The sequence below is a fragment of the Esox lucius genome, chromosome 14, assembly GCF_011004845.1.
Source record: "Esox lucius isolate fEsoLuc1 chromosome 14, fEsoLuc1.pri, whole genome shotgun sequence".
Taxonomy (NCBI): Eukaryota; Metazoa; Chordata; class Actinopteri; order Esociformes; family Esocidae; genus Esox; species Esox lucius.
The window spans coordinates 30,742,241-30,758,295 of record NC_047582.1 but is presented as its reverse complement, the minus strand read 5'-3'; the positions used below and the strand labels follow the sequence as shown (position 1 = coordinate 30,758,295).

Sequence of the window (16,055 nt, the reverse complement as noted above, 5' to 3'; positions counted from 1 at the left end):
TTGCTTTGTGTTTATCAAAGCATTTTTTACAAAGTGTTAATGGTAATGATATAAAAATGAAATGGTGAAGCAAAATGTTTAGTGTATCTTTGGATAAATGTAATGTAAAACATTAGCGTGTCCTATAGTCCTATAGAATATTATATGACTAAAATCAAGAAAGCAATTGTTCTGTATTTTAGCACTTTCTTTAACGTGTGTACTGTATTAGTTCATGTTTTACATGTATGGTACTGTATGAATATTCATTAACTGCCTTGTAATGTTTGTAAAAGGTTGCAACGTTTAGAAAACATATATTAGAAAACCCAAAATTCTTTACGTTTATGCATGCTAACAGTTGGGTCCTAAACTGAAAATGAGAAAAAAAAAGATAAGTCTATAAAAATGGTGCTATATCATAACATATATAAAGGTGCTTATGTGGAACCCAACTGCACGCATGCAAAGAGGAAATTTCTAAAGTAGGATACAAATAACTTGAAGTTCGACATGTTGTGCAGTCATCAAATGATTCACAAGATGTCCTGCCGAAACAGAAATGGTCAAATGTAACTGTAAATACTGTCAATGGAAGCCTCATTCCCTGTCAAGAAGTGTGCTACCAACACATTGCCACCAGAGTTTGTAGTTTGCACTGGCTGCCGGGAGAGACTGTCATTAGTACAGCATTTAGCAAATTATGTTCGCTGTTAGCAAAGGACATCCACGGACAGACAGCTGGATAGGTGGAGATTCCTGTGTCTCCTGCTGCTTTGTAGGCGTTCAGTCCCAAGATGGCCGATACTTCAGCCAAAGAGAAATGTGATTGGATAAGTGATGCCTATTTACAGTTACGCTGCCTCTGTGAGTGTGCTCCAAAAGATCTATAGACAATCTAAATAAATATTTTTTTTAATGCTAACGATTCAAATGTTTATATCTTTGAATAGCTGTTACATGTAGCAAAAAGATGAGAAAGCTAATGAGGAGGCAGTCCTCAAGGGTTGAGATACTATGGTCTTGGAAAACAAATTTGGTGGTCGCGGTAACAGTTGTTTTGCTTTGAAGGGTAAAACATGAACATTTGGATATTTTACGGTTGTATTAACCATCATTCCTTTTATTTCATTGTTCAATAAAAGTTTGACCAGATTGAGCCTGCTTTTGAAGTATGTTTCCTGTGCGCAATGTCTGTCTCAATTTTACATTTGGTAGCATTTTGGAAAAATTGCCCCTAATACATAAGCTGCTGGAAAATCCAAGTTGAGGTAGGTTCATGGCCGGCCCTGGATGTTCTGCCGCCCTAGGCGAGACAAAAAAAAAATCAGCCAATCGGGGGCGATGAAGGGCAGTAGCCAACTGTCAGAATGCCTCCTCAAATTCAGGTGCCACCCTAGGCAGCTGCCTAATTTTGGGATAATGGGAGGGCCGGCCCTGGGTAGGTTTAAAGATATTCTTCCTAGCAGTTGGTTGACCAGCTAAAACAAGCTTGAGCACACCAGATTTTGGCGGACCATCCGCCAATGGTAGCTGGTTGACCAACCCGGTTCGTATTTAGTTTGAGCAGCTTCAACCCGAAGTACAGAAGTACAGTGGTATTTAGGGCTGATAGCATTCAGCTGGTGTATAGCAACCAATGTTTGCATGTGTACGTGTCTGCCTTTTATAAATGCCATTGAAATAAACAAAAAGGTTGCCATGGAAACCTATAGTTTGGCGCTTCATATCACTGTGAGTGTGTTACTTGACCTTTGCAGTTGATTGTCATTGAAGCTTGGTAATTTGTGTACCATCTGTGTTGATGCTGTGTGATCTGTGTTTTGGGTTGCTATGGGGACAGTTTTGTGGGCAACGATTAAGCCTAGTCCCAGACTACGTATCAAACTCTGTTTGGAAAAATCTCTATGGGAATAACATAGTCCTGGACTAGGTGTCATGGTCGTGGAGGCAGGACACAGGCACAGAGGCAAAGGGAAACATCCTTTTAATGTTCTTCTTGGCAAACTGAACAGAAACCACCAAAAGTAGCGGCAGACCGCAAACTGAGTCAGATAACACAAAAACAATGATCCCCAACTGAAACCAAAACATGGGCAACTTAAATAGGGTCCCCAATTAGAGGCAACACAGCGCAGTTGCCTCTAATTGGGGACAACCAAAACAGCAGCACAGAGATGCCTAGAGGCACCTGTGCGGTCAGGCCCTGACTGTGGCCCCCAGGTGCCTAGAGATGTCTAGAGGCCCCCAGCCAGCACCTGACACTAGGCTAAAATTGTGTACAGGAAACCAGCCCCAAGGGCCGGTTTCAGGGACAAAGATTATAACCTAGTCTCCACTGAGCTTGATTTCATTTCGGTCCAGATCTATCCAGGTCTAGACTTAATCTGTTTCCGCCAAACAGGGCCACTGGTTCAGTCGGTGCACTTCCCATGATTCAGTGAACATGATCGATCACACGGAAACCATCATTTAACTATTAACAACTACGTATCAACTGACTGAAAGGCTGTTGTGTTTTCAGCCAAAAACAACAGTCCCAGATGAATTCTATTGTAACTGCAATTAATATTCATTGAGAAATTACATAGATTTCCTTTGGTGGTGTAGATATATCAGGTCATCTTTGTGGTAAGAACCTAGATGTGCACTTCTGGGAGGTGTGAAATAGGGCAGTGGTGGGAACTTCCTGGGCCTCTGAAACTTATCATGTGACTTTGAGGTCAAGCCATTTCCTCCTGCAAGCAAGCCTTTGCTGCGTCCCTGAAAGTGCACATGTGCACTGTTCGACGCTCACATTTGCGTGACAAAAGCATTTGAGACAAGCTTGAGGATTTCTGTGAAAGATTCAGAGTATGGTAAGAGAGCATGTGGATTTGTTTATTTCGGATTTGTTTTGTTCATCTCTAGTACGGGCCAAGCTTCATCAAAACACTGTGCATGATTTATGATCTAACAAAAACATTTGAATCTTCTGAAATGTGTCACTGTTTTACTGAAGTTCCCTCCATCGTACTTTCTCAACATAGAAAATTCAATGTCATGTTTCAAACTCCGAAGCAAGAGCCGCTATTCTTGACAAGTGGTTTCTGATTCGTCAGTTTCACCCATTATAACAGATAACGCTGTTGGAATGCATGCATGATTGGTAGCGAAATAGGAAGTATTAAAGTATTAAACAAACCTGTTTTTTCATCTGTCAAAAGACATGTGCAGTACTATACGCGAGTGTTGTGGGTTAATCTTTCAGTGAATAAAGGTTGTGTTGGGATGTTTTACTTTATTTTGCTTATTTTGAATTCTAATATGTCATCTTAAAGGTAAGAGGTGGAATTGTTTTGAGTAATTTCTGTCAGTACATAGCCGGTGCCATTTAACAGATTGTTTCTGTGTTCTTTCATCAGAGATTATGTGGGGAGGCTCTGACACAGATCAATATCACTGTTCCGTTTTTGTAGTTATTTATTCAGCAGGTTTTGGAGTATGGGTTATTATGTTTGTAGCTGCTTTGTTAAAGCTGTTAACATTGAAATAGGAGATTTGATGTGACTATAAAGCAAGTGTAGTTTACTCTAACACTTTTTGAAACTTACATTGTTATCAAAATGTTTGACTCAAGTTGAATCAGTCAAATTATATCTAGTTTGCCTGCATAGCTTCTTTTTTTTTTTGCCACATTAATGTCTGTATATGGACATGGGTCACATGATGTAAAAAAAAAAAAAAAAAGAAGCAAATTGTGCCTGGGAAACCTATCAGAGGTCAAAGGATAACTGAGACAACAGGTGACTTTGGATTCACCATACATGCTCCAAAGCTGAATAGACTGGGGGAGCTGTGTGAGGTATTTGATCTGTGCACACATTTACGTTCTGATTCTGGTCCCCTTAAGTAAGAGCTTATACTTATATGCTGTTTGTAGGGAAGAAAACACAAATTCCTTGTGTCGGCTGAGTTAGATCATTGCTCAGCTGGAAAGATAAGGTGTGCTATTGCAGAATGGGGGTCATTCTTCTGTGACTACGCTACTTTGTAAATTTGTAGAGTAAACAGGACGTCTCGATGAATTACGGTAATTACTGCCACTCCACTGGATTGGATATGCAAACCGTGAGTATGTCGGGACATTGGCACTAAATAATGTTTGTTTTGAAATTTGAATGGTTGACTGAAAAATACAAAACGGCAGTTTGAATCTTCTCGAAAGCTTTCGCAATAAAGTGATCATGTTACTTAGAAATGGGGAAGTACCTACAGTACAAAAACATCTAATGACAGCAGTTCCTGATTCAGAAAATACTAAAGGCTGTTAAGCAGTTTTCTAGCAGGAACACTGAGTTGTCTTGACCTTGATCTGACGTGTGGACCTTTGACAGGGTGATGTTCTGGAATAGGCCCGGCACCATACTGAGACATTCAGTACCAAGAGAGAGAGATGTCATTTCCATCCCAAAGCTCTTCCCAGGCAGTAGGTGCTCCAGCCCTGAGAAACTTCACCATTCCCAGAAAGAAGAGGGGAGATGGAAAAGGTATGCCAAACAAACGACTAGTTGTTGAACATCATGAAAGTCTCATCTACGTAGGCAAACATTGACAGCTGCTAATAGTTAATCATTTGACAATCTTAACAAGCATGTTGGCTTGTAAGGTCTGCACCACTCCTTACAACGCTTTTAACATTTTAGTTTCCCATCAGTAATACCAGTAATGATTATACTATTGATTTAAAACATTTGGGCAATTTTTTTAATTTGTTTTACATTGTTGAATTAAATGTAATCCTTTTTCATATGCATTGTCCTTTGAGAAGCTCTTTTGGATCCATGCCCCAGTGACAGCAGAGATTTTAGCCTGATACAGTTAATGCTGAATGAGTCCCGACTGGATATGGGAAACGAGACTTTACTGACTTGGCAGTGGGATAATGTCAAGCTAATACACAACGAGGAGCTTCTGCGAGAATTCTCAGAAAAAAGGTGACAGTCAACAGAAGTTAAATGGTATTCGTTTTGTGCATCTCTTCACAAAAAACGATATGCAAATTACACAGACGCAAATTATACAGATTGTACAGAAATGCAAATCAGTAACTGATCATATATTCTCTTTATTATTAATGACCAAAAATATTTTTTTGTTTTATTTCCATGAAAATCCCTCCATGGACTGAAATCCGCTATACAACACTGGTGCACTGCATCTTAAACTATATATTTGTATATACATCTTAAACTATATATTTGTATATGCATCTTAAACTATATATTTGTATATACATCTTAAACTATATATTTGTATATGCATCTTAAACTATATATTTGTATATGCATCTTAAACTATATATTTGTATATACATCTTAAACTATATATTTGTATATACATCTTAAACTATATATTTGTATATGCATCTTAAACTATATATTTGTATATACATCTTAAACTATATATTTGTATATGCATCTTAAACTATATATTTGTATATACATCTTAAACTATATATTTGTATATGCATCTTAAACTATATATTTGTATATACATCTTAAACTATATATTTGTATATGCATCTTAAACTATATATTTGTATATACATCTTAAACTATATATTTGTATATACATCTTAAACTATATATTTGTATATACATCTTAAACTATATATTTGTATATGCATCTTAAACTATATATTTGTATATGCATCTTAAACTATATATTTGTATATGCATCTTAAACTATATATTTGTATATACATCTTAAACTATATATTTGTATATACATCTTAAACTATATATTTGTATATACATCTTAAACTATATATTTGTATATACATCTTAAACTATATATTTGTATATGCATCTTAAACTATATATTTGTATATGCATCTTAAACTATATATTTGTATATGCATCTTAAACTATATATTTGTATATGCATCTTAAACTATATATTTGTATATGCATCTTAAACTATATATTTGTATATACATCTTAAACTATATATAAGTGTACTCTATGCATATTGTTGGATTGCTACATGGATTGTATATAACCCTCAGAATCATGGACGGAAACATAATCTTTCTACCTAAAATCTGACACAATGCATGATCCACTATTATGATTACATGACTGCTATGGTGTTTTTCTTATTCTTAACCAACTGTTATTTAAAAAAATTAAATATAACTGTGTGTGAAATGAGTAGTGCTCTTTTGTTTTGGTTCTTCTTTTTGAAAAGTGGATGAATCACATAATGCTTTCAGCCGATCCCCTACATACATGTTTCTGTTTCTCAGGTCTGAAATGCGTTTACATGATAGACACATCAGGGAAATGGAGGAGAGGTTCTGCTTTTTAGTCACATCGGACCAAGAAGCAGCTCAAATCTACCAACACGGATTGATGGTTGAGAACACAGATCAACAGTCTCTGGGGAACCCATCATATGGGATCTATTTACACAAGCACGTTGATGTCGCCCTGAAAAATGTCAGCGGCACACCTGCCGGAAAAGTCCTAATAATTTTCAAGGTTAGATTTGAATAATTTGACAATGATTATGAAAATTTAGGGCATGACATGACACAATCAAAGTGTAGGCTAAAGGTCATGATGGAGCAAGAGTAAAATTTTTTAAAATAAAAAGTGGAGGCACTACACGCATGTGCTAGCAACAATTTATTTGTGTAAACCTAAATTAAAACCTGAAACGTTTTTATTAAGAGATTCCTCTATTTTCAACAAATGTTTATCCCTTTTCAACAAGCAATTCAAACATTCGTTTTTTTTCACGCTTATTCTTCCTAAGGTTCTGTTTGGCAAGGTGAAAAAAGTGCCTGTGTGTTTCGGCAGGAATGGCACACATGATCCGACAGTGAATTACGACTGTCACATGTCCAAGGACCCCATAGCCCCAAGGGACAGCATGTCTCAGCAAATCTTGGGCTCCTCTGTAAGTTTACCACCTTCGTGACCTTGACTGGTGTTGTGCAGTAATGCACACCTCTCCGGCACACCACTACAGAGTATTAGCGCAAGTCTGAATCTAACTCATTGCACTTTGACATAAATCCTTCACTATCTCTTGCTCTTCAGTGTACAGTGGATGCATTTTAAAAGTTCCCTCCCTGGGCAAAGGACCATGTGACCACGACCAACCGTTTCTGTCCACAGGTGTTCCTGTTTGACTACAATGAAAACCAGGAGCTAAAATTAAGACCAAGGCAATGTTTGCCATATGCTATGGTTTCATTGGTTCCTCTGGTGAACCCTTCCCTGAATAGCACTCCAGTTCCATCTATGAAACTGGGGCCAAAGACAAAGGGTATGCAAGTGCAATAACTCGATGGTGTGTTTGAATAGCCAGTGAGACAATAATTAAATTTTTTTATTCCACTCCCAAGATTGGCCTGTACATACACCCCTTTTCCAGAAACATTGGTACACTGCATAAAATGCTAATAAAATCCGAATGCAATGATGTGCAAGTCATTTAGCCCTATATTTAATAGAAAATAGTACAAAGACAAAATATAAAATGTTAAAACTGAAACATGTTATTGTTGATGGAAAAATACGTGCTCAATTTGAATTTGATGCCAGCAACACATGTCAAAAAGTTGGAACAGGGGCATGTTTACCACTGTGTTGCATCACCTTTAACAACTCTGTAAGTGTTTGGGAACTGAGGAGACCAATTGCTGTAGTTTTGAAATTGACATGTTTTCACATTCTTGCTTGATATTGGATTCCAGCTGCTAAACAGTTCGGGGTCTCCTTTGTCATATTTGTCATTTCATAATGTGCCAAATGGGTGACAGGTCTGGACTGCAGGCATGCTAGTTTAGCACCCAGACTCTTTTACTGCGGAGCCATGCTGTTGTAATACGTGCAGAATTTGGCATTGTCTTGGTTTAGCATTGTCTTGCTGAAATAAGCAAGGTTTTCCCTGAAAACTACGTTGTCTGGATGGCAGCATGTGTTGCTTCAAAACCTGTATATATTGTTGCGCCTTTACAGGTGTGAAAGTCACCCATGCCATCACGGATGCTGGCTTTTGCATTCTGCGCTGATAACAAGCTGGATGGTCCTTCTCCTCTTTTGCCTGGAGGGTGTGGCATACATGAATCCTGAACAGAATCGAAAATTTTTCTTAATCAGACCACAGGACAGTTTCCACTTTGCCTCAGTCCATCTAAAATGAGCTTGGGTCCAGAGAAGACACTGGTGTTTTTGGATGTTGTTTATGTAGGGATTCTTCTTAGCATGGTAGAGTTTTAACTTGCATTTGTAGATGCCGCTACGTACTATGTTCACAGACAATGGTTTTCGGAAGTGTTCCTGAGCCCATGCAGCGATTTCCACTACAGATTTATGTCTGTTGTGTTATTCTTGAATTGTGGCCCGATTTACCTTCACAGTCTTTCACAGAGTGGTGATCCCCTCCCCGTCCTCCACTTCTGACAGACACATCCTCTCTGGAATCATATTTTAATACCCAATTGCCAATTGAGCTATATAGTTGGGGGATAATCCACCAGGTTTTGTTTTATAGGCATTACGCAACATTTCCAGTCTCTTGTTGTCCCAGCTTTTTTGAAACATGTTGCTGACATCAAATTCAAAGTGAGCAAACATTTTCAAAGAAACAATAAAATTTCTCAGTTTCAACATTTAATATGTTGTCTTGGTACTACGGTCTATTGAATTTAGGGCCGGTTTTGCAGACACGGATTAAGCCAAGTCTATGGCGAAAAATAGGACGTTCAATAGATAACTCCTTGTTTTTTTAATCCCAGACTAGGCTTCATCATTGTCTGCAAAACTGGACAATAGGGTTCAAATTATTTGCATATCATTGCATTCTATTTTTCTTTATACTTAACACAGCATCCCACCTTTTTGGACACAGGATTGTAGTATTAATATATATTTCTGTTGTTGTTGTTTTTTTGTTAATTTATTTTCTCTTTCGTTGGTTCAGTGGCATATTTGGAAACACACATGTTGGCACATAGAGCCAGAAAGGGACAGAATGCGACTGTGATATTCAATCATTTTGGGACAACAGACAGGCCGAGACCTGAATACAAACCTCAGGTACTTGGAAAAACCCCTGCATTTCTAAGAGGTGATCAACAGGACACCCAGAACATCTCATCAAGCCCAGACAAGTCATTTGACAACAGTGGCCACCCGGTCCCACCACACTTCAATAGCTGTGACCAGAACCTACTGACCCCACCACCCATTAGTAGGTGTGAACAGCTACATCTGCCCCTACCACCGTTAAGTTCCTGGAAGCCCCAACAACCCTCGACCCCGTTAAATTCATCACCACCCTTCACGGGTTCACTTCAGTTTCTGGAGAACCATCAACTACTTACTGACTCTGGGCATTTACAAACCCCAAGTCATGCAGGTGTAGCTAAAATGGACCATAATGAACTCTACTATGGTAACCAAGTCCAGTCTTGCCAACAAGGTCTGTCTACAAGGCAAGATGGCTCAAGGCAACAGTCTACATTTGCGACTGGTGCATTGGAACAGGTGTCTAGTGTAGTTTATGCTTCACGTGTGATTAAGGATCCCAGATTGTCGGCACGAGAAACTATCAATGTGCAGGGATTGATTTCAAAGGGGATTGAAAGAGATTCACAAACAGATCCTTTGGTTTGCAAATTGACTGAGAGCCCAGAGAATAACAATCTTAATTTAAAAAAGCAGGAGAAAACGCATAGGGAAACTGCATTTAAGGATGATCCAATGCCAAGCCAACCTAAAATGCCACAAGGAGGTCCTACTGCTTCTTTGGTGAATAGTTCAGTTCCTCTGTCTGTAATGATGTCAACTGAGAATCAGCCATCATCTAGCATGCTTAAAATGAAATTTCAGGAGTATTCTCCATATCTCCATCTGACTAAAGAGGAGCGAAAGGAAAAGATTTGGTCTCTACAACATCTGTCATTACATGAAAAAATGATATTATTAGACAGAATAAATGTTTATGCACATTTCTTTCACAAGTCCAAGAGTCTACTCAGTCAAAATGGCAAAATCACCTCGGCAGACCAACGGCAGCAATGTAATCCAGGAAGTACAAACATTTGCTTGCCCAGCACAGGCACAAGGGAGATGTGCAACAGCGGTCAAGAGACTAACACAGGCATGCTGCCCCAAAACACCATGAATAGTGAACATAGTCCATCAATTTCAAACCATCATCCATCATTTGTCAGTGGGGCTGTGAAGGAAAGCGCGGCACGCCCACTTGAGAGGAATACAGACCAGATAGAACTGGAGAAAATTAACATTTGCCGTCCTGAACCTGCAACGATGTATATCACAGAAACAGAATATGACGGGCACAAAGTACCTGTGAATCTCCAGGATGGAACAGCTGTGAGTAATGACCCACTGGCTCCATTTCATCCCGAAATGACGACCACCGAAAGCAGTCAGGACACGGAGGTGAGGTTTAATCTTAACTCGGCAGTGGAGCAAAATCTTCAGGATTGTCTAAATGCAAACTTTGAAGCTAGCAGACAGAACTCAGAGACAGTCTCTCAAACGAATTCAGTGACAGAGGAAAAGATTCAAGGGACAGCACCTGAAATCTTTGAGGAAAACAGACAGAGCAGAGAACAGAAGTGCGAACCAATATTAGCAACAGAGGGAAAACGGCTACATTTTCTAAGTTCAGTGCAAGGCACGCATGAATCAGAACCACGGTGTTCAGTCATTTTTCAAAACCACACGGATATCATGGAGGCTTGTGAGGAGGTTCATGATACAGAAGCACCAGAGGTAGTTATATGTGCAGACCACTATCCTGGAGTTCTCTCAAGTGAAGGTTGTGAAAGGCTTTTGCAGAAAGACGGAGAACGGAATGAAATAGACTCAAATCGAGAAGAAATATCCAAGACATCTGATAATGTGCAGGCTGATGATTCAGTCTACAGTTTCCTGTTGAAAAGGCTGCAGCTCAATGAAGTATTTTTTCCCCCTTATCAAAACAGAACATGCTCAATTTCTAGCAAACATTATCTTAAACCAAAATGCAATGACAGTTACATGGATGTCAATGCATTAACAATTCTGTCCCACAAAACAAAACAATTAGATGGAAAACAACAAAGTAACATTCGCGTCACAATAATTGCTGACAGAGATTATGCAGCTGTCGCAGAGTTACCCTCACTGTCCAAGAGATTTTCAGTGTCAGAGTCCCTTGAAGGAACTCAAGGTTCACTCACTGCACTGGATAATGAAAAACTTACCCACCACAGAGTTATCAGTGAAAACAGTGACTCTATTCTGAAAGCCACCACCTGTGACACTTTCAACAAGGCACATGCCCATAATGTAAGGTTAATCAAAATAATGGCAGAGAAATACAAAGGAAAAGAAAATGCGTACATAAGGAAAATGAGAGATCGTAAACATGTAACAGTAAGGAAAAGAGCTGATGTTAAACAAAGTGTCACTGACATTTCATACTCACAACATGCATCCCATCTTGTGCAGAGTGAAAATGTACATGTTCCCCACAAAAAAAGAAATTTCAAACACAAAACCTTTTCCCCTGAAACAGTCAAAAGAAACATCAGAGCTCGAACCTTGGGGAAGAAATACAAATCATGTTCTAAATCTAAATCTACAAAGGTTATTTCTCACAATATTTCTTTGTCAAACCACTCAAAAACGTCAAAACAGGTTCCTATAAAATCAAGAAAAGGCACAATCATGAAGATGATGAAAGTTTTTAGAAGAAGCAACCATTGGGGGACAGTCAGTTACAAAAGAATGTGCAGTCAAGTCAACATGCCCAGGGCTCTTGCAGAGTCTATACCTTTCAGCCCAACATCCGCTGATAATCAACTTCTGAGATGTAATGCTTTTGAGAGGAAACCATTGAAGGCACCATCTGGAGAAACACCATCTAAAGAAAATGATCAGTATATGAGGGATAGCAATGAAAGTATTAACCAGAAGAACCACGTAGCTGATGATGACACAAACTCACCTTTGTTAACCACAGAAATAATCCATGAAGAGAATGCAAAATCCAATTCTGGGAGCACTACAAGTAACTCTACAGAAGAACTTCAGCACAGTAAAGAAGCACAGGATCTATCTAATACAGAAACCTCTCAGGAAGCCCAGAGTATTTGCACCATTCTTCAGAACAAATTGCTTTCTCCAAATTGCACAAATATGCCTGGTATAAACAAAGTCAATGAGGGGGAAACTAAGCATAGAAAACAGGAGAAGTATCTGCAACAAGAAAATGCACTAGAAGCAGATACACACTCTATGAAAGAATTTGAAGAGTCCAGTAGGGCTATGGACCCTGCTAAAGAGATCATTCCAACCACTGAGAACATGGAGGTTCCCTTAGATGCGGCCATCGAGATACTTTGTGGCACTGAGTCACGTTCAAATGTGCCCAAACCACAGGAAGAGATGACTTTGGTTTTGCCGTTAATGTCTGGCCAATCGAGGACAGAGAAAGCAGACACATCAGATAAAGCACATTACTGCACTCCACAGGAACAAGAAAACAAAATAAATACATCCTCTAGGGAGGTGAAACTCATCAGTAGATTGAGAGATTACTTGACAGGTTTTGAGTCCACAGTTAAGAACTCAGAGAAAACAACATTTTGTGGAACTGCAGCGCATTTGCCACCAATCTCTGAAACTCTCCAGAATAATGCCAATGACCAAAAGGAGCAACCCGTTCAACTTGTCGTGCTTGACAGGGTGGAGTTGAACCATCTGAGGCCTAGTGGCCTACCAATCCCAACCAAGGTATGCCCACCGAATCACCTGATTTATAATAAAGAGCAACCACAAAAGGGAAAAACAACAGGGAACAATAAAAATGATGATAGTGTTACTTGCATTAGCCCTGATAGTACTTCCATGTTGGAAATCCCTGAAAATGTCACTCTATCTTATCTGGACAAGAAAACCACTGAAGCAGAAGTATCCACAAGTGTACCTGACATTTCCCATGGGACCAAAAATGCTGAGACTTCTGCATGGAGAGAACGAAAAAATCCGCCCAAGGGCACAATCTATGCAAACCAAATGACCACGCTCAAAGCCCTGGAAGAATCAGAACCGGAGAAATCTGAATTTTGCAAAACCAAAAAAGGCAAACAGAAGCTGACAAGCCACGTTGTAAAGCTGAACACCAAGTCTATTCATAGAGACTTCACTGTGGGTGATATCTCAGACACGCTAAAGCTTGGAGACAAAGCAGCATCCTTGGTTGAACTCTGCCCGATACGAGCGAAGTGCAAAGTCATGCTGCAGTACTTCATCTCAAACTTTGAGAGAAAACAGAATGTTGAGGCAAATAGAACTATCGTCTCAAGAGATCAGATTTTAGACCAATATATGGAGTGTCCCCCCATACCAATTGAACTGAAGTACGAAGCTTTGAATTCTTTTCTGGAACTGCAGATAATGATGGAGGCCTGGCAATTTGTAGATAACAAGATGCGATATTTAAGTGGACTGTCTACATTTAGGAGTATGTTGTGGTATGATCCTACTCTGTATGGAGAACTCTACAAAGGGAAGGTGGGATTTCAGCAGCAGTCCTCTCTATATTCATCATTCCAGCAAAACCTGATCAATGAAGGCCCAATTGCATTGCAGAGGTACCATTTGGCTGTCTCAACATTAAATCAACAGCTGCAAAGTACCCCACAAATGTCATATTACATGTATCTCAAAAGCAAAAGAGAGAGGTTGGAGATTGAGGCTGCGTTACGAAATCCTGCTGACATAGAAAGCTTTTTCCTCTCTGTGCCACTGTCTTGCATGGTAAATTTTGGCAATACTGTGGAAAGTTTAGAAAAGGTACAGAAACTCGTGACAACCTTCACAGAGACTCCCGCAGACAAGTTGGAAGACGGATTTGATGTAGGAAAGGCAGAGCACCTTGCCATGGTTTTCCGATTTCTTCAAGAGAAAATCTACTATTTGAAAACTTGCAACAACACAATGGTCAGCAAGATGTCTTGGTTTGGCATGGAACACATCCTGTACGATGCATCGAAGATACTGGTGTGGCGGGATGTGAAACAAGTTGCACCCCATGAGCCACTTGCGAAATACAAAAAAACGAATCCACAAATTGTCTATGGAGTGACGGAATCTGGTGTTTCACTGTTCCATACAAATGTATCAAAGAGGACCCAGCTGATGGTAACGACAAGGACGCCATCACCAAAATTCAGATTGGCCAACCGAGCATATAGAACCAGAGCTTTGGGTCGAGGGAGGCTGCCCATTGACAAGACTCGCTGTTCTCAGGTTTGATTATGTCTTTTTAGTTTGTGATGTATATTACGCATAGCTGGGCACAGTCAATCAAAATGTTAACTTTGTTAATCGTTAGTCCGTTCACCAAAATGTAATCGTACTGCAGGGAAATACATTTGAAAATAGCATCTAGATATTCAGCACAGAAAGGATTTGGTCTCGTTCCCCACTATGGACTGAAGCAAAAATTAGCTTAGACTCCAGAGTATATTTTTTTAGGTTTTTGGGTTAGCAGACTTAGCAGAGTAAACGGAAGTTAAATGTCACGGAAGTTAATTAATCCAGTAATGATTTTCACAGTTAGCATTAAATCTTCAACAAAATATTTTACTTAGTTAATGAACATTTAATGGATTTGGTGCCCAGCTCTGATATTAAGTACATTTTGGTGAGATAAAAATAAATAAATAAATATATATATATATATATATATATATATATATATATATATATTACATTGTATGATTCAAACAGTTTTTTATAGTCTTTTTTTTCTCCCCAGAATAAAAATCCTAAAAATGTGTCTATGCCAGTAATTGACCTCACAAAATCGTAAGTAAATCAACATTTCTGTTTGCTCACTGTTATGTCCCTTGTGTGATTCATAAGCAAAAAGTTAATATACAAAGTAGTGATTTACATTTATTCATACTATAATGAAGATGCTAAGTAATGGTTTGGGATAAAACAGACGTCCTATCATTTTATTATTTAGATTTTTTTCCTTCATTTTAAGGCCTTACAGGGATGAACCAAACGTATACCACCTGACCGAACCCCCAAGCAAAAATGCAACCCATATTCAAGCTTGGACACACCAACAGAAACCTGTGAAGAACCATGTCATTAACTGGGGTGAAAGGTTATCCCAACCTATGCCACCATACCCTGAAATCAGGGCCTGTCTGAGGTCTAGCAAAGGGGGCATAGATCCAAACTCACAGATTAATTTACCTGCCTCTTTGGGAGCGGAGGCAAGTAACTCAGATGGACGACAGTGGATCTTAAACTGGGACCTCCAGAACTTCCAGGACCCAGTGGGAGCTGATCCAGGGCCAGGTCATCCTTTGTGGATTAATGTTAGGGACAGTGGCCACGCCCCTATCATCGAGCCAATCCTCTCAGAGCAAACACAAATGTCTTCCTGGACAAGTCTTTCATCCCCTTCTCTCCAGCCCACTTCATCCGTAACAGGAGGAAATACGGCACTACAGTCTCTGTGCTCCGTCCCACCTCTCATTAGCATTAAAAATCAGGTTCCTCCACTGTGTGAACCCACTCCAATAAATTATCCCTTTTTCCTTCTGAATGGCCAGACCTATTCCACGGCCAACCCTGAATTATCCACAGCAACACTTAACAACAAAGAAGCATTTCCTCTCTACCCTGTGTAGGGTTGTTTTATGGGGCAGATTTTTCTAGCAAATACGGATCATTTGGAAATGAGGAAGTGGTGTTGTTTCCGTGTTAATGTTCCCCCAGGCAACCTATGCAAGTCACCAAAATAACTCTTAAGGAGAGTTGGAAACACATTTATTTTAGTTAATTTATTTAATATTTGTACACACAATTGTAATTAATAATTTTTTGTCTTGTTTTAATTGTTGTAACTATTTCTGCTTTTTTCTCAGACATTCCAATTGCGGATTAACAATATCTGATTGAAAGTGTCCAATATTTTCTAACCAAAATGAAATGCAGAGTGTTGTTAACTTATTCCTCAGAGTGATGTAAATAATATTA

General features: G+C 39.1%; 1 protein-coding gene across 8 annotated transcripts; it reads left to right on the top strand.

Annotated features, from left to right (window-relative positions):
• The first annotated feature begins 2,721 nt into the window (after positions 1 to 2,721).
• LOC105021734 (testis expressed 15, meiosis and synapsis associated) lies at positions 2,722 to 16,045 on the top strand. Of its 8 annotated transcripts, none has more exons than XM_020053601.3 (9): positions 2,722 to 2,837; positions 4,356 to 4,508; positions 4,787 to 4,955; positions 6,269 to 6,503; positions 6,781 to 6,924; positions 7,146 to 7,296; positions 8,956 to 14,303; positions 14,815 to 14,864; positions 15,049 to 16,045. In XM_020053601.3, exons 2-9 carry the CDS (start codon positions 4,415 to 4,417, stop codon positions 15,704 to 15,706), a joined length of 6,849 nt encoding a protein of 2,282 aa, XP_019909160.3. In that variant the 5' UTR covers positions 2,722 to 2,837; positions 4,356 to 4,414; the 3' UTR covers positions 15,707 to 16,045. The 8 variants fall into 8 exon arrangements, with proteins under 8 accessions (XP_019909160.3, XP_012992718.3, XP_019909161.3 ...); XM_020053602.3 differs by lacking the exon at positions 2,722 to 2,837 and adding an exon at positions 3,854 to 4,089; XM_013137264.4 differs by lacking the exon at positions 4,787 to 4,955.
• Positions 16,046 to 16,055: the final 10 nt, after the last annotated feature.